Source organism: Bubalus kerabau, chromosome 6 (genome assembly GCF_029407905.1).
Source record: "Bubalus kerabau isolate K-KA32 ecotype Philippines breed swamp buffalo chromosome 6, PCC_UOA_SB_1v2, whole genome shotgun sequence".
Lineage (NCBI taxonomy): Eukaryota > Metazoa > Chordata > Mammalia > Artiodactyla > Bovidae > Bubalus > Bubalus kerabau.
In genome coordinates this window covers 36,822,277-36,847,160 of record NC_073629.1, presented here as the reverse complement: position 1 = coordinate 36,847,160, position 24,884 = coordinate 36,822,277, and the positions used below count along the sequence as shown (strand labels likewise).

At 37.0% G+C, this 24,884-nt stretch overlaps 1 protein-coding gene across 1 annotated transcript in view; it reads left to right on the top strand.

The window, feature by feature from the left end:
- Positions 1 to 24,884, top strand: part of NTNG1 (netrin G1) — a 364,680-nt gene that overhangs the window by 283,236 nt on the left and 56,560 nt on the right. Inside the window, exons 5-6 of the mRNA XM_055584934.1 lie at positions 1,056 to 1,082; positions 22,567 to 22,734. Coding sequence (XP_055440909.1) covers positions 1,056 to 1,082; positions 22,567 to 22,734 — 195 coding nt within the window. The remainder of the gene's footprint in view (positions 1 to 1,055; positions 1,083 to 22,566; positions 22,735 to 24,884) is intronic.

Here is a 24,884-nt window from a genome sequence, read left to right as displayed (position 1 = left end):
TGATATAAATCCTTGACTATTATTTATAGTGTCTGTCATGGTATTGCTTGTTTGATGAACTAACTAAATCAATAATAGTAATCATAGCAAAAATTGTTGATTATTGCACATACTACCTGCTCAATGCTTTGAGCATTTCAATTATATATATAATATATATATATATATATATATATATATATATATATATATATGTAATCCTTGCAACAACTCTAACAGGTGGAAAACAGCCACAGAGAACATAAGCAACTTGTCCCAAAGTCACAGTCAGTGAGTATAAGAGCAAAGCCTCGATCTGAGATAGCCTGGCTCTTGTGCCCCTGATCTTGGCTAGGAGTTTTCATCTGGATACAACTAAATTCATGTCCACGTTTATAACATCTTCAGTCACATTCTGCAATGGTTCCACCACCTTAGCAGAGCTTGACAATGAAAGCAGAAGCTGAAAAATTGATGAAGCCCATGGTCGATGTGAATACAACCTAATGTATTCTTGAATTATTCTGCATTCTGCTCAATTTACTTTCTGTTACAGAGCTTAATCCACATATCTGACAAGTAAAAGAGGACTGAACATGATGGTTATATGTAGTTAATCAAATAAAATGACAAGTGACCTTCAACTGCTAACACATGCATCTCAACACGTTTAAAGAGATAGATGGCATGATGTAGATATATTTGCACAGGCACATACATTGTATACTTGGTGCTCGGTGCCCAGAACACAAGCCTAGCTTAGTGTCTGTTTTGAACCACATACAAATGTTCACTAACCTTATAGGTAAGCACAAAATGTTCGATGTCATGAATCTGTCTTGAGCCAGCTGTTAAAGGTGAATGCTGATTTCCCAACTCTGATAAGTTAAAGGAGTTCTAGAATAAGCGAAATGGTTTCAGTGGTTGGATATATGTTTGGGGTTTTCGTGTGTTCATTTTCTGATGATATGAATGTAATCAAGTGTTTAAGTTTCTGAGATTTTTATATGATGTTTAAGATATCCTTTACTAATAAATGACTAACAACTTTTCTTTATTGTTTTCTTTCTCTCCAGGTATCCCCAGTATTTCCAGTATTGGTAGTAAGTAAAAACAAAAACAAAAAATCACAAACCAAGTCTAGGCTAGCTTGGCTTTGTTGTTCAGCTCCTCAGATCTATTTTCCCAGTGTCCATTTCTGATGTAAGAGAGTATTTCCTTTGTGAATTGAATTGTTGTGTTTGTTCTCTGCACAGATATGGTGAGAGCACAGATGAAATAGTTATCTATATAGAACTCCTCCATGGATATGGCAATGCTACAGCTTTTCTGACTGTTTTTGATGAAGGCTACCTTTACAGAGGTGCAATTACTTACATAACTGTAACTCATTTAGCAAAAATATGAACAGTCCTATTTACCCATACTTAGTAACCAGCAAACAAATAGAACTCTCTCCCGAGGACTGTATATGGATTTCTCCCATAATTTGGGAAAGCAGAGAATGAATGCCAATAAATGCTTTAGGCATATTTGTTAGCCCAAAGAAATTACTATGAAACTAGGGAGAAGGAATTTTATTAATGCATTAAACTTTAGCCTTTGTGAAGGCCTGAAAGAGGTCAGTTTGTGATCATTAGTCTTTCTGGAGAAATGAAGGAAAGAAAATAATCAGTATGTCCATTGCTCCCTCCTAAAATACAATGATCCGTATTTTCCTGACTACTTAGGTTCAAGTTTGGTAGAGAAGGGATATAAAAAAATACATGCAAAATTTAGGAATGGGACTACTGGAAATTCCTGCAAGAAATGTTTTAGTAGAGATATCAGCAATTGAAAAGAGAAGTCTCTCTTCAACATTCTGTTGAACATTTCTGTAGTACCTTTACAAGGACATTCTACCAGATACCATGCGAGAACCAGGCTGTAGCTCCCTCTTTACATTTAAAGCAATGACACCCCAACACCAAGCTTGAAATACTTACTAAGGAAATGCCCCATAACTTTTCAGAGCCAAATCTCACATATTTTTAAATATTGTTCCCTTTCTCTCTGATGGTTAAAACCTTTGAATAGCTACTGAATAAGTGATTTGAAATAAAGTACTGAGGGAGCCTAGATTATGCACTGTAAGTGAAAAGAAGCATTTTCACTAGAGTTTAACCCAGTCTTTGTCATAAATGTTGGGCCACAACAGGGTGATGGAAGGGTAAAGAACAGCAGTAGGAGTATTCCAATACACAGCAACCATTTAAAAAGCAATATCCTCATAATTTGGATAAAATAACTTCCTGCCTCTTATAAATGCACAGTCAGGTCTTCCAGTTTTTTAATCAACCCAGTTTACTTAAGCTTGTGAATAGGACTACACACAGATTTATTAATCACTAGACATGTTAAATGCAATGAACATCAGCCACTTTGTAAACAGAAATAGAACTAGTGTTCACGTTCATTTAGATACCAGCCTAATGCCGCAGCTTCCTCTTTGTGATCTTGTTGAAATGACGTCAGTGGTACAAACTTGCAAGTGAAAGCTTCAGTTCTAGTAGGCTAGTTTTTCTGCTGCAGTGTCTCCCGTGGCATTTGCCTATCTACATAAATACGCCACAGTGTGCTCCTTTCAGGCCTTGACAGTTGTGTTTGCACATGCATTTTGGAGCAAAAGGGAACCAAACGGAAGCAAGCTGAGACAGATGGTGATCTGACCTGTCAAAGGTTTCAGAAATGGATGAACGGAAAGTAGTTCTTTGGCGTTGGGGTGTGTTTCTGTTCCAAGTGTCAATCGTGTGTTGCATGGAATCTCTGACTGTTTTGCTCACTTGACATCTCATCCGGCCGCCTCCACCACATGCCCCATCTTTGAGCATCAGCAGATGTTGACCTTTTACACACTGAATCGGGAAATTCCAGTTTTATTTTGCTTTGTTTTATTTTGAAATCAGTGGTGACCTGAAAGGATGCTTTGTTGTGCCTTTGGAAAATGTATTAACCTTTATTCAGGAAACTAGGAAAATTTAACTCCTTAATGTCTAACCAAAACCCTCCAACAAACAAAGTGATAGCTTATTCTGTGCTTTCGTGATGCCTCTGGCTGTTCTGCTAGGAGTGCAATGGGTGTTTCCTCAGATTTCTCAGGCAAATGGTATAAGCACTTCCAGGGGTCACCCAGCATCACATATGGCTAGCTTGCTTACTGCCTGGCTTTAAAGTGAAGAGATTTGCCATAAAACCATCAAACATGATTGTATCTTCTAGCCTGCTTCAATGGCATTTACACATTCCTTATAAGGACTTATAAGGTGTTCTCTGTGTGCAATGGTGGATTCCTTTACTCTCCAATGGGCAAGAATTCATACATAGATGACTCCCTGCCTGTTCAAGAGGGCATAGAAATAGGGTTTCCAAGGTACAAGCCAGAAAAGAGAGATCCACTTGGATTTTCAACTAAGTTTGGGCATTTACCAGGGCTTTTCCCTTTATCCCAAGGAAGAAATCAATGAACGTAATTCCACCAAGTATATAGAAAGATGTCATGATAATAGATATAACACTCATGACATTCCCATCATCAGGGACAATGAATGGTGTATATTGTGACATAAATTATTGATGTATGTAACCATAAGTTCACATACATTTGCTGTATACACAGTGATTAAAGATTTGGGGGGCCTGATAAGTTTCAGTATAGATTTCAAACTGTCAACACCTATATTAAGGTTCAAATGCATGGACAGAGTGGTCATCCTTTCCGATCATCTGCTAAAAATGTTTTTGAAACAGATTTCCCATTAAGGTCATTTGTACCTGCTGTTGTCTGTTAGGAAATAGATTTCCCAATCATCCCAAAGGTACTTGATTTAAAACTCAGTCATTTTGATGTGCTTTGGCTGTGGCTGAAAAATTATTGGTGATATTGTCAGCAATTAATGAGTCCCAAAATAAATCTGTAGCCATTTGAGCCTATGAGCTCTGTTTTTTCTTTACTTGATGCAGTAGTAATTCATTCAAGTTTCATTTTTTCAATGTAAAATGTATCATGCAGTTATAAGTAAACATTCACAGTTTTATCCAAGTGAATGTTTGTTGATGCTGATGATCCAAATTAATATTTGATTTGGTGTGGATGTTTTTGTTCAAGTGATAAACTAATCATTATAACATATATTATCTGATCTTTAGTCCTGAAAAGCAAATGATTTCACAAATTACTCTAAACAGTTTATTATAAAAAATGGTAATTAGAATAACAAGAGTTGGCCTAATGTGCAAAGTAGCTTTGTGTGAGGGATTATCACCTAAAAAGCAAGTGATGGAGGTTAAAGATTAAAATGTCAGAGGTTAAAGGTAGATCATCCACTTAAAACTCATGTCAGGAAACACAACTTAAAAAAACTTGAAATTTTTTTAATAAACAAAGCCATTTCTTAGACTAGCAACAAAAGAAAAGATGTATGTTGACATTTTATGAACCCAAGCGTACATTGTTTCCTTAAATTACCTTCAAATGTTTTATAAAGTGTAAAATATTGATGGAAGCATTTGGCTGTCTCCTCCTCTTCAGCTATTCAATTTGAAATAACAATTTACTTAAGATAAATATCCCACTTTCCTGCTTTCTCTTATAGTGAGCATTGCCTTCATCACAGAGTTAAAAATTCATCTCTAATTTGATTTAATTGGTAGGACCATTAAACAAGGGAAGTGGTACCTGCAGGGATCCATCAGCCTGTTGAGAAAGCTCAGAGATGTTTTCATACTTGAAAACATTTGATGCCAGTTGGAGACCTTATAAAAGTTGTTTCCCATACAGCATCCAAATATATTTTGTTCAGTACCTATTTTACTGTAGAAGCCTGGACTGTGAGGAAAATAACAAGGTTAATCATTTCCCCCCTCAAGGGTTATTAGTAATCTTGTTCATGCTATCCAGAGAGCTGCAGTGTTTGTTTGTTTTTTCCCTTTTCTTTAATACTTCTAAATCCCCCAAATAAAAGTTTCATTTGAATTGCCCTTTAGGTAATTAGGTTTTATATAATGAAGAAAAAAATTATCTGACTAGAGAAGCTATATGGCAGATTGTATGGTGTGCTACATTAATTTTGATCTGTTTGCTGATGTTCTAGAAGGAAAGCTAAGGTCCCAGGCGAAATGCCTTTGGGACTTTATTATATCATGTATCCAGTATTCTCATCACAGATCCATTTCATATTTGTGTAACTAGCATTTCGCATTCATGAAACCTTTGTGGTTATCCTAAAATTGAATGAACATTAGGACATAGCTGCTTCTTTAATCTTGAATAAATTAATGATGCAGGGGGTGGGGGAGTAGCACCTACCTTAAAAAAATCTGAGAGGTTTAGTCATCTTTAGCAAACAGCAGTTGCCCACCTTTATCAGATCTGCCTTTCTTCATATATTAGCCTTTTCCCAGATGTCTTTAGAATGCCAAGCCACTTTTTAAGTGTGAGCTGATATCTGTACCTTTGCTGTTATTTCCTTGTGGGGGCATCTGAAAATTCCTAGCTTAAGCAAAGATTTACCAAGATCTCTGAAAGGACCTATAATGAACTTTCTCAAACTTGTAATTGTGAATGAAGAGTTGGGTATCACCGAAGTCTTCTTGGAATATCAGTAGGGAGCTGGCCAGCTAACTGTTCCACTTCCTGGGAGATGTCCCCACATGTCTACAGAATTCCATTTTACAAATGGTGACTTTTGGGCTCAAAGTGTCTGAGTAACTTGTCAGATATAATATGGCCAGGAAGGCCTGTCTGACTCCAAAGGCTGTGCTGGTAACATTATACCAAATGGAAGAGGTTAGAAAGAAAATGTCTATGTTTATTGACTCCGACCTCAGACTCTTTCCTATCTAATACATTGACCCGTTTCTGTGTGGGAAATTTTAGTGTTCTGAAGAAAAACAGAAGTTCATTTTCGATACCTTACTGTGTGGTCAACAGAAACCACATTAAAATGTGCCCTTCCTCTACCACCATCAATGATAAACATCCTCAAAAAGCTGAGGAAGAGGGGAAATGTGAGATGTTATTTATAGAACATGGGATAGTTCATGAAATTTAGCTATGCAAGTTGTGAAACCTGCTTGTACATAGTCTATGACAGTAAAAATTCCAAATGTTTTATTGACATAGCTGCTTAAAACAAGCAAACAAAATCCTGTGTGTTGTCGTGAGGACAGACTTACCACTATCGCATTAAACTTTGTCTTCCCCAGCAGGCTAATGACACTGTGTTTCTGAGAGTAGGCAGCTTACTGTAAAGAGGGTGAAATTACGCCAAGGCCCTAGGGGTTCTTTATGAAGAGCTTTAGGGTTTTCTATGCATTGCTTTATAGACATCAATAATGTTTCCAAAACCCACTGAGGAACAAGAGCAATAACAACAAATCCAAAGGGACCCTGTGACTCTGTGTCCACCCAATGTTTTCCTCATACACTCCTGGAAGGAGAATGTTTAATGCTTAAACATTCTAACTCACTAACATCCTCTTTTCATATCCATCGTGGCACCTTGCTTCCCACTGTATTGTAGAACCAAAATATTATGTAAAAATTAGTGTTTTTAGGAAAATTGAAGAGCACTCATACAACATCATCATTTTATAGGCAATGCAACTAAGGCTTAATTGAATTGTCAAAGTCATCTGGATAGTAGCCAGGGCAGAATTCTAGTTCAATGTTCAGTTTCCAATCTAGGACTCTAGAATTCATTCACCTTCTCATTTAATTAAATGACTCATGTATTAAATACTACACAGTAGATTATTCTAAGGGGAAAGGAACATGGAAAAGCATGGTCACAATTTACTCTGGTTTTAAAGGGTTTCCACAAAATGAATTGGAAGCTGCCTGTAATTCATGCTAAGTGGGTACATGTAAGATAGAAGACAGTGGCTTTCTGATGTAAATGAAGTGTTTTTAACCTTCTGGTTCAAGCTTGCCTTTCAGCTTGATTCACTGTGGTGTGAGCAATAAATGGTCAAGTTTAGCAATTCTAACCTAGTTCTCTCCAATTTACAGTGCCGAGCTTTCCTTGGGGCACAGAGAAGAAAAATTTTCTTCTAAAGCCTCATTTTTATAACTAGAATTTCAGTTTTTCTGACTCTTTAAAGTGCCACAAACCAAATTGTCATGTAAGAGTTTTCTGAGTCTCCTTAATGGGGAAAAAAAAAGAAATTCAGGCAAGATGTATATTTGATTAATAGGCTAAACTGATGTGCTCCTAAATTTAAAGAAACTCGGAAATTTACATATTATCTTTGTGTTAAAAATAAACCCTTTCCCACAGTATTCCAAAATAATTTCTGTTGCTTTCTGGACAATAGTACTAATCAATGGAGGCCCTAGAACCAGATTATTCCCTAAAGTAAGTTGTATCTTAAATAAACTTCTTTATATATCTGAATCACTTGCTTTGGGAACAGTTAAGGTTACAAGAAATAGGGGAAGCACATTATAACCTCTACTTCAGTTTAGTAAGAACTGTTTATGTTACAATAATTTTTTATTACAACAGCAACCTTGAATAGAATAATAAGAGCTAACACAACATTGAAAATCAACTATGTGTGTGCTCAGTTGCGTCCGACTCTTGGTGACCCCATGGACCTCCACGCTCCTCTGTCCATGGACTTTTCCAGGCAAGAATCCTGAAGCTGGTTGCCATTTCCTACTCCAGGGGATCTTCTCAACCCAGGGATTGAAGCTGCATCTCTGGCGTCTCTTGCATTGGCCAGCAGGTTCTTTACCACTGTGCCACCTGGGCAGCCCTGTGCTTCAACTATACTTCAATAAAAAAAAAAAAAAGCCACCATTTCTTGAATGCTCACTACAATTACAAGCAAATATTAACTCATTCAGCCTTGACAACAACCAGCAGGTAGCATTATTCCATTTTACATATAAGAAAGCTTAGACACAGAGAAGTTAAGAAGCTTGTCCAAGTGATAAAACTCAGATTTAAATCCAGTCCTGGTTCTATTTACATGCAGCATATCTTAAATAAATTTGCCCTCAATAGATATTGCCTAGGCTTCCCAAAGATGTAATTTGAAAATGTATCAATGACGATAGAGTAATAGTATATGATGGGCATTTCAGATATTCTTTTTCTTTGTAAAAGGGATAGTTTTGGTGTATGAAATCTTTGGTCTCCATATTCACCAAGCTAAACTCTTTTGAGATCATCAAGACATGTTTAGTCCATTTTTCCAGGTTTGTGGGATCAGGATCCTTGAGAACTAGGAATTTCCATAAGAGGCTATTTTTGAAGGATTGGCCATCTACAATCCCATTGGGCACATATGATAATCCTTCCCCTTACCTCAGTAATAATTTCTCAACTCCAGACTGGGTTTCACTATGATAGTCACAGGTCCACAGTTACAATGTGTAGCTATAAGTTTTCCTTCTACACAAGGGATTCTTAATCCCCTAAATCCCCTAGATTCTGCAAAGAACATGTTCTTCATTCCAGTGGGCTTTATCCTTCCATGAGTTTCAGCATGACATTCCAGGTCATAAAAGAACCATTTGAGCGATAGAACTTAATGGCTGAGAGAAAACATAGACATCTTTTAGTCCAGTACCTTTACCTTACAGATAAGGAAACTGAAGTCCAGGGAATTAACTGCCTGACAACTACTTAACAGACCTGGGAGCAGATCCTTTAACTTCTGATTCCTAATACTTTTTGCCTTGCAATATACTAACACTTTGAGACCTTCATATGGACACAAAGATACTCCTTAGTAAATTCATGAAAGAACGAAATTTTAAAATTCTCCAATAGTTCACCTAACCAATGCTTTTGATGTATTGTACTTTTTTTTCTGTTTGCAATCTCTTAACTATTTGAAATCAATGGCCTCTGGCTAAAAATTCTCAGAGGCTTCATGTTATGCAAGGATTTTTATTAGAATTGAATATAACATAGAATTTGTCTTAATTATACAATTAACTTAACCTCCAATGTGCCTAATTTACTTCTTGGAATTAAACGTTAGTAATATTGATTGAATATTTGTATGTGCTAGTATCTTTGAGTAACAAGAGTAGCCCAAGAGTAACTAGCTGATTTAAAGTTTTCTTACTTGCCTTTGCAGTTATAGGACAAAATAAAAATTCAAAATTTTAAGATGAGATATTAAATTTGAAAATTCTATGATGAATAAATATTAAAACATGTATAGACAGTACCATGCTATAGGAGTTAAGGCTCCACACATTTCAATATTTTTTTTCAAGACATTTTTCCTCCCAAGGAAGAGATATCACGCATAATATTTTCTCCACTAGAGATATGTATAGATTAGATTAGGATTTCTAAGTGAACGCTGGTGGTTGTGAGTTTTAATTTTTCAGGAAGGTTAGGCATCCCACCCAATGAAAATCATTTGGAAAAAAGAGTCCGTATTTCTAAGAAAATAGAAAAGCTACACTCTCCTCTTCCCTAAGAAACTATCATAAGTACATAATACAGAAGAAAATTACCTTCTAGGTAGGGATCAGATTGTAACTGAGGTGTCTCTTTTGATAATTTCATACAGGTCAAGGAGTTAACAATTCGAAAGTAGAATCACCTACATTCGCTTTTTATATGTGTAAGAAGATCCTCAATATGAAACCTCAGTATCCTGGAAGAAAATCATAAAAGAGTATAAATATAAAATATAGGCATAAACAAATATTTATTATATTAGAATATGGAATAGAACTTAATTTATAAAGTTAATTTTCAAACTCACTTCTAAATTGGTTTAGTATAAAATTTTGTCTTCACTTAAAATTTCTTGGCAGAGCTTATTAGCAAAATGATTAATTATAGTATTACTTTCACTTCAAGTAAACCAAGCCACTGAATACTTAACATTAAACTTGCAAGCAGCACCCCCACGTATGACCTATATTTACCGCTCCTACAGAAAAAGATGGAGAAAACCATTTCAGAGAACTAAATTGTTCCTAATTTGATGCCTATAATATACATAAATATATTTTCTATATAAAACTATAACAGTGATTTGAAATTTTTTCTAAATAAAGTTCTAAAAATCACTTGTTTTTCAAAGTGACTATCACAGTTCACATAGGCTTGTTATGTTAATTCCATTTCTCCCCATCACCAAAGTACTCACATGGAAAGTAATACTCAGTCAATAACTTGCATATCTTGCCTACATATTACCAAATATCTATTTATTTAGTAACACCTACAGATGTGGGAAATTATTGCATTGTTTTTTCTTAATTTCAGAATTCATTCTTTTTTCATAATTTCAAAATTCATAAATTTTGAAGGTACAGCAATATCTAACCCTTTGCTTTTACATGTATATAACATACACACAGAGCAACAGTAGATCAGCTTTTCTAATAAATATTAAAAAGCCAAAGTTATAGTGAAAGTTCCATGTCTTGCAAGATTCACTATAATCTAATTATGGAGGAAACAGTCTGATAATACCTGTTTACAGTAGCCTAACCACTTGATCAGAGAAGGCAATGGCACCCCACTCCAGCACTCTTGCCTGGAAAATCTCATGGACAGAGGAGCCTGGTGGGCTGCAGTCCATGGGGTCGCTAAGAGTCAGACACGACTGAGCGACTTCACTTTCACTTTTCACTTTCATACATTGGAGAAGGAAGTGGCAACCCACTCCAGTGTTCTTGCCTGGAGAATCCCAGGGACAGGGGAGCCTGGTGGGCTGCCGTCTATGGGGTCGCACAGAGTCAGACACGACTGAAGCGACTTAGCAGCAGCAGCAACAGCAGCCACTTGATATCAATTACTCAGTTATTAAATATTTACTGAGGCCTTCTGGAAGGCTTTGCCCTTCCTCAAAGAGATTCAAATTAATTACAAAGACAAGAAATAAACATAAAATTTAAAGTAGCAATATTAAAACTTACACCTATCCACATATCCATGAAAAATAAGGAACACAGGAGGTCACATGCTATAGGAGTTTAGAGGCAAGAACTCTCCTTGTGGACTTGGATGGCCTCAAAGGACCACACTAGAAATGTAGTTTTGAACTGATCTCAGTGAATGGCAGATTTGAGTCATGAAATGGCTGCTTTAATAGTTATGCTCTAGGTACCTTAGCAAAAATAGTTTTAAAGCACTCAATCCTAAATCTGGCTATTTTCCTGCTTTTCCAGAGTCATTTCTTTTAAACATGGGTGAATCTAAGAAAAAAAAAATAACATTAATTCTTAAATTAACAATGTTTATCATTATTTCTGAATTGGAACCAAAAACTTTAGAGATATATTTTCAGTTAAAAACATCATGAAAATATATACACACCCATACATACAAACCTGAGATATAATCAGAATACCTTGGTCTGTTTTCCTTAAGCCAGAATCACCAGTAATCCTTCTCTTTCTTTCTCTGAGAAACTGCATAAAAACAAATAGGAAATAAATCCACTTCTTTGCAGAGATAATGGCTCACACTTAAAACATACCCTAAAGAATCTCTCCTGAAGACTAATGTAACCAGCTCATATCTGTAAATATAAATTGCAGAGAATGGAATTCTCAAGTGAGAAATTATTTCTTTCCCATTATCTTCCAGTTTCAGGCAGCAGCTTTATATAATGATTTGAATTGCTGAAGTCCCTATTTAGTTATTTGTAAGAACACTCTACTTTATTACAAAAGTTAATGCATATAGCTTTGTTAGGGAACAGGCTATATATTTAATGTCCATTCAATGTTTTGGGAATCATCAATTGCTTGCTTTTGTCTGGTGTGGGAGTCATGTTGTGTTAAGTGCATCACAGCCAAGTTCAAAAGCAGATGTGTGGTTTGTGTCTTTGTCCATTTAGTTTTCTGTTTAAACCAAAGGGTATTATAGCTGAATATAACAAACCCTGATTTTTCCTGATGTATACAGATCCTCCAAAGTTTAATAGGAAATGGCCGAATATTTCTTCCCTTGAGGTTTCTAACCCAAAACAAGGTAGGAGCATGTCAAATTCCTACTGATATAAAATCCCACATTTAGGGGGAAAATCCCACATTCTATTTTTTTAAACACTAAATAAGAGCATTATCATCAATGCCATGCCTTCGAAAGAATCATAACTCAAATATTTTTTTCTAATATGAAGTGTCCCAGAAATATTATAGCAACAAGTATAGAAAAGATTAGATGGCACGGAAGCTATAAGACCTTTATCAAGTTTACATTGAATGCCAGCCAGTCCCAAGAGAAGTCTAGTGTTGGTTGCCCTCACAGTGGGGAGTATAAATAATACCTCTTAAAAACTTTTGAGTGGCTCAGGTGTCCTTCCGCTGTCTCCCTTTTGCTTTGCTTAAGTAAACTAACTGGTAGTTTAGTTGTATTGAAGGTCAGGGAAAATAGGGAAAGGCAGTACTGCAACCCCTAAGAGACCTGTTTTTGTTTGTTTTTTTTTAAACTGTGGTTCCATATTGATTGACAGGAATTTGGATCGTTCTCTCCCCCTCTCCCCCTCCCCTTCCCGTCTAGATCATAGTGTATTTCCTCTGTCGAGGCTTTCCCTCTTTTAATCCTGTATCAATTAATAATTTCTGCTAGGATTAAGAACAACCTGTTTTCTTTCTGTCCTTAGAGCAGTAATTATTTTCTGACTTCTAACATCATAAATAAATAAATAAAGGAAACTGAAGACAGCAGTGTGATCACACAGGAAAAAATAGAACCTTTAAAAACTGGCCAATCAAATTCATCAGATGCAGTGTAATGTTAAAATTACATTAACATCTAGCCTATATATATATATATATGTATATATATATATATACATGTATAAATAGTTCATATTAATAGAAAGTTGCCTTCTTTTGCATCCTTTCTTCTCACACACACAAAAAAAGGCACATCTTTGGCTTCCACCTTCCTTCGTTATATGCAGGATGTTCCTTTTAAGCTCTAATGAACACAGATGGAAGAGGAAATGAGCAAAAGGAGGAACCAGGAAATAGCTGCTAAGCAAAACAAAATATATTAGCAATTTGTTGAGGAGTCAAATTGGAAGGGCTGCTTTTTCAGCCCTTGATCAGAGTGATGAAATCAAGACTGTCCTAGATACATATATTACTAGCAAATAGAATTATCTTAATCATCTGCTCCAAATGATTTTTTTCAAGTTTCTACATACGTATGTGGAAGAAGAAATACAGATCAAGCTCACCCCATTGGTATAATTCTATGAAGACTGGGGAGGTTTAGCGGCATTGCTCCTTGGCAAGTTCAATGAGAGCATCTTCAGTGAAATGTCACTCAGTATTTCCCATTGAATTTCATAGCTCAACAAATTATACAAGACAGGATCTAAGACTTCACACTTCACAGGGAGTTTTCTGCTGAACAAGATTATGCATTGTTGAAAACTTGAGTTTTGTGCTGAACAAGATATGCATTGTTCAAAACCTGAAAGAGACCCTTTTATTATTTTTGCTATATTTTCTGAGTGTCACAAGACTAAGAGCTTTCAGAAATAATCTTTAGTTAATACTAGTTGCAGTTTTTAGAATGTAGATAATGAGTTTAAATAAATTTATTTGAGAGGTGCACAGTTGAATACAGTGCTTGAACTTGAAATTTTAGCTAAAAGTGTACTTTCTGTCAGAGGTCAGTTCTGTGCAGGTGTAATTTATCTGATCAGCATCTGCAAAAAGCATCAAGCTCTATCCTGTTTTTGCTACTTTCACAAGTGACTGTTCATGAATAACTGAAAAAGAAAAGCAGGCAAATTTAAAAATTCCTGCCATTAACAAACTGGTATCATAAAAGTAACAATTGTTAGGAAAAGACTACATTTTTGAAAGACAGAGTCCAATTGACTCTGAGGCTGAGATCCAGGTTCTGCTAAATGGTTGACCATTGTTAACTATGTTCTGTGATGTCTAATCAGTTCAGCAAAAGTAATCTAACTGGTTTATATGCAGATGGGCTACTGTTACACAGAGAGAAAGACATGGTGAATTGAGTTAATGATGTTACTAATTAATTCAACAGCTCAACTACTATTATAACAGAAAGACAATAAAGGATCCTAATATCCATAATGTTATTGAAATAATATGCATAACTGGATTATTTATTTAAATGGTAATTCTTTTTGCATCTGAAAATAAAGCTTCCAAACTTTATTAACAACAAAGTCAAACCATTTTCAGCCAAATACAAGCTTTCTCTGTGATTGAAATAAACTCCCAGAGGCAACAGATACAAATAGTATCTTCATTTAGGACTACTTTTCAAGTGGGTTGATGATAAGTAATTACAATTTGAACGTTTCACTGTTGTTTCTAATGTGCTGTTCATTCTTTTAAACCTATCCAGTTGCTCCCAAATTAGCTTTGTCAACAGTTTCTTCTGTTCAAGTTGCAAACCACAAGAGAGGTAGGAATTCTTGGGTTCATACAGTGATTTCATGGTGTTATGTGTTGTGAAACATTGCACTGTATGAATCTGGAATATCTGTGAAGTGTACCCATCAGCTTATTGGTGAGGCATGTTGATTGATAATGATCAATGCATCAAATAGTACTGAGTACTGTCATAAGAGGAAAAAAAGCTTCACTTGGAAATTTGACTGCTGCAAATTTAAAATGCTGCAATATTTGTTTTCTGAAAGATTAATGTGCGAATCAGAATTACAACACTTTAGATTCCTGTTTAGAACATGAATGTTAGAGCTATTAACATTGTTACTCATTTGCATTGAAAATAAGGAAACTCACAGTGAGTTTCAAGGATGCTTTTCATGAGAACAGAATGGTAGGTTCGTGTATGGTGCCCATTTGACAAATGACATACCTTGGAATTTCCACTTCCCAACACTGTTTGAACGGAATTTGAACAAATACCAGTGAAGAGCTACACTGGATTTAGCATTGATTATGACCCCAAAATAATGGTTACATTACTTCCTTCAAATGAAAGTGAGCAGAATCTCGTCTGTGACTCATGAATGGCCCATTCCAGCTGGCATCTGTCATCACATCTTCACAGACTGAAGATTTTTAAGGAAACATAAAGACTCCTGCTTTTATTTTGCCATGTTCCTTTAAATGTCCTATGTGACAGGTGTCTTGTTTTCCATCCTTGACTGTTGGGTACATGTCATGTTTCTTTTGGGGGGAGGTTGTTGTTTTTGTTTTTCATAAAACATCTCTTACAAAGAAATATATTTATTAACAATATATAAATTTGATTTGACCCACTTGGTGAAAATGATAATAATAGCTTCCCTGTTCCTTACTGAAAAGAGTCAAATCACTTTCCAGATGTTAATCAACTTGAACGGCTCCTGCTGCAGCATATACAGTAAAGGAGGAAGCTGGTCAGAAGACGGGAAAGGGAAACTGACAGGATTTAAACCATGTCTTAACCTTTCCTCACAATGTGCTTTTACACAGCAAACGTGGACAGGGCCCTTTAGAGGGGAATCCAGATGGATTTGAAATTTGGAGAACTAAGTTCTTCAGGAACAGAGCAGCCATAGGTTGATAGGTTGTCAAACCTATTTGGGCATGTGTGCATAGCATACTGCAGTCATTGATACCCAAGTGATGTCGCTGCTTACCTGTGATAGGCAGACCCACAGAGAAACCAAGGAGGTGAAGGAGAAAGGAACCATTAGAACCTTTACAGAACCCTTCTCTTTTCTGTCATGTCAGAGACTGCATATGCAAGAGGCCTCTTAACCTGAAATTTGACCCTGCATTATTGAATCTCTAGTTTCTTGGGCGTCACAGCACTAATGAGATCTGAACACATCTCCACAGACAAGAAGAAGCCACCTAGTGAATTAGAGCTATCATAGGATAATCCACACTGTTATCAAATAATATATATGCAAGGGCTTCAAAAGTTACATAAGGCTGCAAGACAGGTTTGGGGGTGAGGTAGGAACCAGGAAAATGCTGCAGCCACTTTGTTCCCATGCCTGGGGGTAGCCCCTGGAGGCTTGGTGACTCTGCTAATATAGTGAAGGGAAAACGCTTTTTAAGAATTATAATTCTTTCACCTTCTGTTTATCTAAAGTCTTTTCCCCATATCCTCTCTTTTTGAGTGACTAAAATTAATTTTCACCAGCTCTGACTTTGAATAAGCTTTCCTCACTTTGCCCCAAAATTAATGGGGGCAGGAGGAGAACGGGACGACAGAGGATGAGATGGCTGGATGGCATCACCGACTCGATGGACATGAGTTTGAGTGAACTCCGGGAGTTGGTGATGGACAGGGAGGCCTGGCGTGCTGTGATTCATGGGGTTGCAAAGAGTCGGACACGACTGAGAGACTGAACTGACTGACTGACTGATGCCATATTCAGGGTACATTATCTTATATTCTGTGATGTATCTTGTATTACAGTACATAGGTAAAATAATAATGGAATTGGAGGAAACATGGGGAATAGTAAGAAAGAAGAGACCAAGACATTTAACCCTCCTCCCAGTCTTAATATTCTTTTTCTTTCATTCTTTCTCTCTAACCTTTTTTCTGTAACTCCTACCTACTGAGGCCTTCCCCGGCCAATTCCAGTCAGAAAGTCTTTAAACCTTAGAAGAGATTTGGTTCTCTCCTAATATTTGACAACTTTGAACTCTCCTTCTACTGAAACACTGCTAGCTTTTCTTGCTCTTAACTAGCCAGTTTTTAGGGCTTCCTGGGTGGCTTAGCAGTAAAGAATCCACCTGTAATGCAGGAGTTGCAGGAGATGCAGGTTCGGTCCTTTGGTCAGGAAGAGCCCATGGAGCAGGGCATGGCAACCCATTCCAGTATTCTTGCCTGAAGAATCCCATGCACAGAAGAGCTTGGGGGACTACAGTCCATGAGGTCACAAAGAGTCGGACATGACTGAAACAACTTATAATGCATGCATCAGCCAGTTCTTAAGTAACATATCATTGTAACTGCCTTATAGGATGTCATGTATGTCAGATGGAGGGTTTTGCTCCCCCAGGGGACTCTCGGTTGTCACAGCTTGGCAGTTGCTATTGCCTCTAGTGGGTAGAGGTCAGGAATGCTTCGGAATAGCCTACATTTTAGGAAAACCAAGAATGATTTGCCCCAGATGTCAGTAGTGCTAAGGTTGAGAAACTCAGCGCCATATTCCTCAGGCCTGGGCCTCATTCGTGTTGTCCCCTGGTATAAGATGTTCTCGATCAAAATGCATTGCTATGCCACAGTACGCAAATATTTTAGCTTGTCTGCATAACAGTAGTCAAAACATACCTGAAAAATAAAATAGAGTCTACAGTGTGATTTGAGATTGAAAAGCTGTGTAAAACCATAGCAATTTTTTGAGAATTTCCTTCTTCCTACTGAAATTGATCTGTATAGACATATAGTCAACTCTCAGCTAAAATATTTACTAACTCAGTTACAGCTTGATATATGACTGCTGTTTTTCTGAACTCTTTAATATATGGAATATAGCCAGACTCATGGCTTTTGAAATGAATTTAAGCATAACCTTCCTCTGTGTCTTCTTCTGTTTTCCAAAGGAAGATGCCTCAGGATCTTCACTGATTCACTGACTCATTGATTCATTCATTCAACATATTTTGAGTACTTAGTATATGCTCGGCAATGTGTTGAATTCTGTTTACATCTGTGAACAAAATGGACACCCTCTGCATGCATGTATTTATATTCAAAATATAGGGGAGAAATTTTTAACATAATTTTCAGATACTCTAAATACTCCAAAAATTTAAATAGGAGCGGGGGGAGATTAATGTGTTTGGGTCAGGGACTATTATTTCAGATAGAGTAGTCACAGAATTTTCTCTGAGCAGAGACCTAAAAACAAAGTGAGGCAGCAATTCACAAGGAAGTCTGGGGGAGGAGTAGGCCAGACAGAGGTGACAGCAAGTGCAAAGGCCCTGGGGAGGTGCTTGGCATGTTTGCAGAGCAACACAGAGGCATTGTACAGTGAGCGAGGAGGAGTGAGACAGTAGTGAATCCCTGGGAAGCCAGGGGCCATATCAATTGGGAATAAATGAACTGAAATTCTGCCTTTTATTCTGAATGAGGCAGGAAGTCATTAGGATTATGGGCAAAGGGATGTCATGACCTAATCTAAGTTTGGAAAGAGTTACTTTGACTGCTATGTGGGGGAGACCATCACAAGGATGGAAGCCAGGAAAGCAGTTTGAGAACAACAGCAGTAATCCAAGTACTAAGGATGAGATGGTGAGATGTAGAATGTATTTTAAAAGAGTAGTCATGAGGATCTGCTGATTGGTTGGTTATGGGGGGGAGAGGAAGGGAATGAGAAAAAGATTAGTGTCAAGAACAACTCCTCCAGGAATTTTGATCAAACCAGTTGGTGGAATGGAGTTGTCATTTATCGAAATATAGGGCTGGCTGCTTATGTAAGTAGCAGATTTGGGAAGGATAACCCATGAGCTCAGTTTTGAACATGTTAAAATTGAGATATCTATTAAATGTCTAAGTGGAGCCATTAAGAAGGCAATTGCATATATCAGTTTGGATGAAGTCTCACCAACTAGCTGAGAAGTTGGTCTAGGCTGAAAATAACTATTTTGGAAAAGTCAGGTGGCACAGTGGTGAAGAATCTGCCTGCCAATGCAGGAGAAGCTGGTTCGATCCCTGGGTCAGAAAGATCCTCTGGAGTAGGATATGATAACCTGTTCCAGTGTTCTTACCTGGAAAATACCATGAACAGAGGAGCCTGGAGAGCTACAGTCCATGGGGTCACAAAGAGTCAGACAGGACTGAGCAACTCAGCATGCACACACACACACAGAGTATATTGATGCTTTATAAAGTTATGAGGCTGGGTAAAAAACCCTAGCTCTGGGTTAGCCTAAAGAGCAAATAGGTACAAGGCTTGAGCCCTCAGACATTTGAGAAGATACAAGAAAATGCAGAAGAGGAGGAAAAGCAGTGATAGGTGGGGAAGGAAGTGAACCAACAGAGAATGGTGTCCCAGAAGCCCCCTGATTCGGAAAGGGTTGCCAGAAAGCCCTGAGGGCCCTATTGAAGTTTATGGTCATGAAGTTAAGGTGAGACTTGTTTTGAAATAGTTGGAAAGAGGCCCAGCCACATTTAGCTGCTGGGGTATAGACATTGAGAAGTAGAGGGTTGGATTGAACCAGGATCAGATTTTCCCAGGAGTCTGTAATTGAGGGTGGGAATTTGGGGATGAGGGAAATAAGACTACATAAAAGGAAGTGATTATAAGGATGGGCCATGTACCCTATACTTTGTAAAAAAAAAAAAAAAGGGAAACGATGAAATGGTGGGTAAGTGAATTAGAGGACCAACGAATTATGGACTATTAATAACATCCCTTCTGGATCTTAATAAGATTGTGCAGCTCTAACTGTATCATTAATGATCATTCATGGATTCTGTGCCTGTGTGAAAAGACTAGTTCCTAAAGAATGGGAAATTAACAGAAAACTGAAAAGTAATATAGAAGTTTAATAATTACATTTGAAATGTCTTGAATTTATACAGTGCTCTGGTGTTTTTAAAATCCCTTTCGAATATCTTTTTCTCATTTTGCATTCTCAAATATACCATGGCCAGAGAAGACAGATTTATCAAAGTCTCAGAAGAACCTTAGAAGTTTTAAAGGAATAAAGTTACTATTAGCTTGTTTCTTAGATTCTGAAGATATTTAAAATATCCACGTATCTTCTGAAACAGGCTTATAATATTGAGTGTTTAGCTGTGTGTGGTTTTGTATATAAATTATTTTCTATAATTTATATTATTTAAATCTCCTGTCAAAATTGATAAATTGGTTTTCAAATGAGACCCAGAAACAAATAGTTAATGTCATATAAATGCATATTGTTTATTGCATTCAAAGAATAGTAGGTAACAGTGAGTTTCTAACATGGATTGGGTCTTTATTGAACTTGAATGTCTACTGACATGTTTTTTTTTTTTTTGTGGATAAAGCTTTGTCAGGTGAAGCCCAGCGTGTACTGTTGGCTGCTGGGCAGATCTTACCCAGAAAGGAACCGTGTTGTGAAACTTCTCCAGCCCTGCTCTCGCCTATTCCCCCATGTCATGTCTCCACACACTCTATTCTTCTCACCGGAAATGCTCATTTCCTCCTTCTTTTTAAAAAAGATACACCTTACCTGCCCTCATAGAAGATTCAATTTTAAGTTAGTTTTTCCTAATTTTCCTCAAGTTAAATGAATTTCTCCTTATATCTCTTTGCGTATCTGTGTGTGTGTTGTTGAGTGTGTGTGTGTTTTAGTACATCCTCTTGTTTTTTTCTAGTTATCTGAGCACATTTGTCTTACCTTAAACAAGCATCTTGACAACAAAAACTTACTTCTATGTGGTTCTGAAAAGTTCCTAGGATGAATTTATATACAAAAAAGATTCTCTTGAAAAAAATCTGGATTAATTGCAGTAGGTGCACGGAGTACTAACCTAGGGCAGGGTTGAGCGAAGAGCAAAGACCACTTAGGGGCATCTTCTAGAGAGGGAGAGCCTGAGGCCCTGCATGCCTACTCCTCGGGAAATCCAGGCAGCTCTGAAGAAGTCCTTGGGAAGCAATTAGATCTGAGATGTGGGTCTCCTCCCTGAAACTACTACTCTGGGCTGGCTCCAGGCCAGAAAGATTCTCCCTGTTCCAAACCCTCAACTAAGGAAAGTTGGAGAAGCCCTTTGGGTTTCTGAAGGAGTCAGAAATGCCAGCCTAAACTAGGTTGAATTCAGGGAGATATAATGTATGGGGGTGAAATGTTCGTCTTCTAAGAGAATTTAATTTACTGATACATAATTTTATTATTTTTCTTGTTGCTGTTATTATTATTAATTTGGCATGACTTAGACTATTTGCAGGATTATCTTACCCCACCTCCCACATGGCCTCCTTCCAGAACTCTCCTCTCTCTGGTTCCTACGAATCCCCACTCCCACTCTGCATCCCCAGTACACCAGCATACAGTGACAAAGCTGGCCTGCAGTAAACAAACGGCCTTGCCTTCAGGAACCTCCCGTTCTTCTTGCCTTTCTCTTAAGCATCTGAGGTCTCCAAGGTGCTAACCCTATTCCTGAGTATCTCCCAGTCTTCACTGTTTCCAATGTCCTCCTCTGCTTCTATCCAAATTTGATTTCGTTCTGTTGGGACCTTGCCCTCAACTCTGCTGTAATAACTGGCTGTCATATAAATGAATCCATACCATTCTGATGAATGGCAGATGTTAATTTAAAATAAAAATCCAATCACCCTTCTTCCTTATTCATTTTGATGACACTCATTTTTACTCTGGTCATCAAATGCAGTGCTTCCAAAATTTTATTCTGGGGCAAAAGAGTAATTCAGCACTTTACATTGTACCTAACACATAGACCAACTGAATAAATTATTTATTGCATGAATGAATGGGCTCAAATAGTGACTGTTTGGCTTCCTGGTGGGATAAAATAAAAGCCAGACATTATTGAGAGGGGTATTTTTAGACAAACAAGGTTTGCAGTTTCATAGTTGACCTTCCTTATAATTGTGAGCTAGGCCTACCCCCATATTTTGAGAAGAAAAAACAGATTCCCCACCAAGTTACTTCTCACACTTTCTATCTGATTTAATAACTACTGCACCAGTAGAGGCTATTTTTTTTTTCATTTTAAAGGGTTGAATTAGATTAATAACTTGCTTTGGTTGAGATACAAGACAGAGACAATTGAGTCACTCTCCACCCTTCCCCACAACTCCTTGTCTAATTACCACCATCACCCCTCACCCTCAGAGGAACCTCCAACACTTTGGGAAGACAAAGAGAAATCTAAGGGTACAGCAGCTGCCTGACTCTTATTTTGGAGTAGACTTAGCTTAAAACTTGCAAGAAAAGGAAATCTTAAGCACACTCTTTTCATACCAATAATCTCCCTATTTTTTATATTCTCTCTCACACATAAGCAACCATGCAGATTTGGCCTGATGAAAGGATTACAAAAAGCCATATTCTCTTCTTACCAATTGGAAGAAACAAAAATAAACAGTTAATTGTCTACACTCGTATTAAATTTGCCATGATTTCTTCTATGAAACTCTGACTGAGTTACTATCTTGACATAAATGATAGTAAGGCTCTAAACAAAGGAGTCGTGAGTGATGGCAGACTCAGGCCTTAGATCTTGACAGTCTTTCCTCCTTCTTTTTTAAGACTGCAAATATGAAGAGAAAATGAAGGAAGTGATGCAAAGACAGTGAAGTTTTTAATGTGCAAAAATTAGACTTTTGCATCAATGGAAACAAGCTTTCCCCAATTTTAAAAGGTGTACACCTGCAAATGCTTCTGTTCATATTGTCTGCCAAGAATTAACACCTTCTGATCATGTTCTGAATGTCCAACCTTTCTCTCCTGCTTGAAACAGATGCTACTTCCATGCCAGTCACAACCACCTGTGGTCACCATGTGTCATGTGGAATCACATACATGTAAAGCCATTCCGCCATCTTTTCTCCACTTCTCATTTTATCTGAGCATGTAGTGTGCTGATACTCTGCAACTGTATACACTCTGTATACATTTCTGTTCTTCCTTGCAAGATTGTGAATGCTTCGGCCACTCCAATCGATGCAGTTATATCGATCTGCTAAATACAGTCATTTGCGTGAGCTGTAAACACAACACTAGAGGGCAGCACTGTGAGTTATGCAGGCTGGGCTACTTCAGAAATGCTTCTGCACAGCTGGACGATGAGAATGTGTGCATAGGTCAGTTCCATTATAATTTCAGCTATTGTTCTGTGCCTTTCAAGCGATGGGGAGCTATTTAAGGTGGAGAGGCTGGTGATTTGCACCACAACTTGAGCCAGAATGAACTTTATTAATGGAGAAAACCTCCTTGTGGTGGACTTGAAATTCACTTGTGCTGGTTGAAATCATAGTTGGGGAATGTATTTTGAATCCTTTCTTTATTGCTGCTTTAAAGATGATGAGCTGAAAAATCATGTGTAAGAGGTAGAGAATTTTCTTTTTATTTTTCTTCTTCTTTGTTTTTGCATGAAATCTTAAAACCTGGTCATTTCAACCTGATCTTAAAGTCTTAAAGTTGTACATTCTGCTTTCAAAATGTAAACTCATTATAAGATTTTTAATTATAGATATGGGAAACTAAGACACAAGCTTTTGTAAATAATTGGTAATCAATAAATATTGATTTAAAATACTGCCATTTTAGAATTGAAAGCCACTAGGAATTGGTAATGTAGAAGTTTACTTGACTTTTCCATCCATAGTAATGAAATTCCATTTATTGAATTTTCCTATAGCCCAAAAGGAGAAGCAATATTTCAAAACTGCTCAAGGCAATTAATTCTTTTAGTTTCCAAAGTTCATGAGCCCTGGAAAAACAGGGCCACAGGGTTCCCTTGAGCATTCCTTCCACCCTGTATGACTACTGATCATGTCAACGCCAGAGAATCAGGTGCCCTTCCCATACAAAAAAGCTTCTACCTTTTACATTGAGGAACCTATCTTTAAGAAAGGGTGCTGATGGAAAAATAAGAAATAAGAAATGGAATTTCACTTTATAATGTACTTTGGAGAAATGCATATATTCGAAATGGTGAAGGGTAGATACGTATCTATTACCAGACAATAGGTAATATATAGGCAACCAATGTTAAAAGTAGATTTTTTCACATAGAGAGTAGATAGAATACACAAACTGAAAAATGAAAGGTGGTCCTTTCATCAAAAAAGGCATCAAACCATTCTGCAATTCTAAGATCATTGTTTTCTGATTTGATTGTCAAGGTTGTATAGGTATTTGCCAAGTGTCACTTAAAATAGCTGGACAAGTTTTTTCAGTTAAAATGGGTCAAGTTTTATAATACTGTTCATGTCTATAGTATGTTCTGTTTTTCAAAGTGCTTCCTTATTATTTGTGAATTAGTGGAGAAATCCCTGGACTTAGAGGCTGGAGAGCTGGGTTCAAGTCCCAGTTTGCTATTTAATAGCTGTGTGCCTTAGGTAAGTCATGGAGAACTCCTGGTCAAATTGGTATCATATGGGATGCGCAGGAAACACTTGGTAAACTGAACTGACTTGCGATTTTTTTTTAACTTAATCCTCATTAACAAAATTGTGGTGGTAAGTATTCCACTGATAATCTCCCCTATTTTCTACTTGAGAAAAGTAAGGCAGATTGACCCAAATCATACAGCTTAGTAAAGAGTTAGTTTCCTGACTTCAAAACTTGAACTCTCTCCCAACTACCGGGACACAATTAGCAAAGCTCAGCTTGTCAGACTTTTACTTATGGAATGCTTTTAGGATGAGAACAGCAATTCTACTATAAGCTTGTGAACAGAAGTTCAATTGCCTTTATAACATTTGGGTTACAAAGATTTGAGAATATTAGTGAAAACCAAAAGGCACATAGCTGTCTGAATTTCAGATGCAGTTACATTTTGCTGAATGTCATTTGTAAAAATATATAAATGTCATACTATAAATGTGGAAACAAGTGAAAAGGTAAAATAAATAGGAACACGGGAACGCGGGAATAAAACCTTGTAAGTTTTTTCAAGACACAAAACATTATAATAAGGAGTAAATGTTTTACAATAGCAATTTCATATTATTTTAAATAAATCAAATAAAAAGACCTTACAAGAAAAGATTTTATTTCATAAAATTTCTCATAGCAGGTAACTTAACAACATCCCAGTATTTTTACTCAGAGTACTCTATTCTAATGATGTCTTCCCCTTTTCCTGTTCTAAAGTAATCTGTGAACTATAAATCAGCACTCTTATCAAGTTCTAAGAGGCATAGTTGTTATAAATCCATATTTGATTATACACAGATAAGAAACTAGCCACTCAGCTTTTGTATTTTAAATCATGTAAAATAGAGAT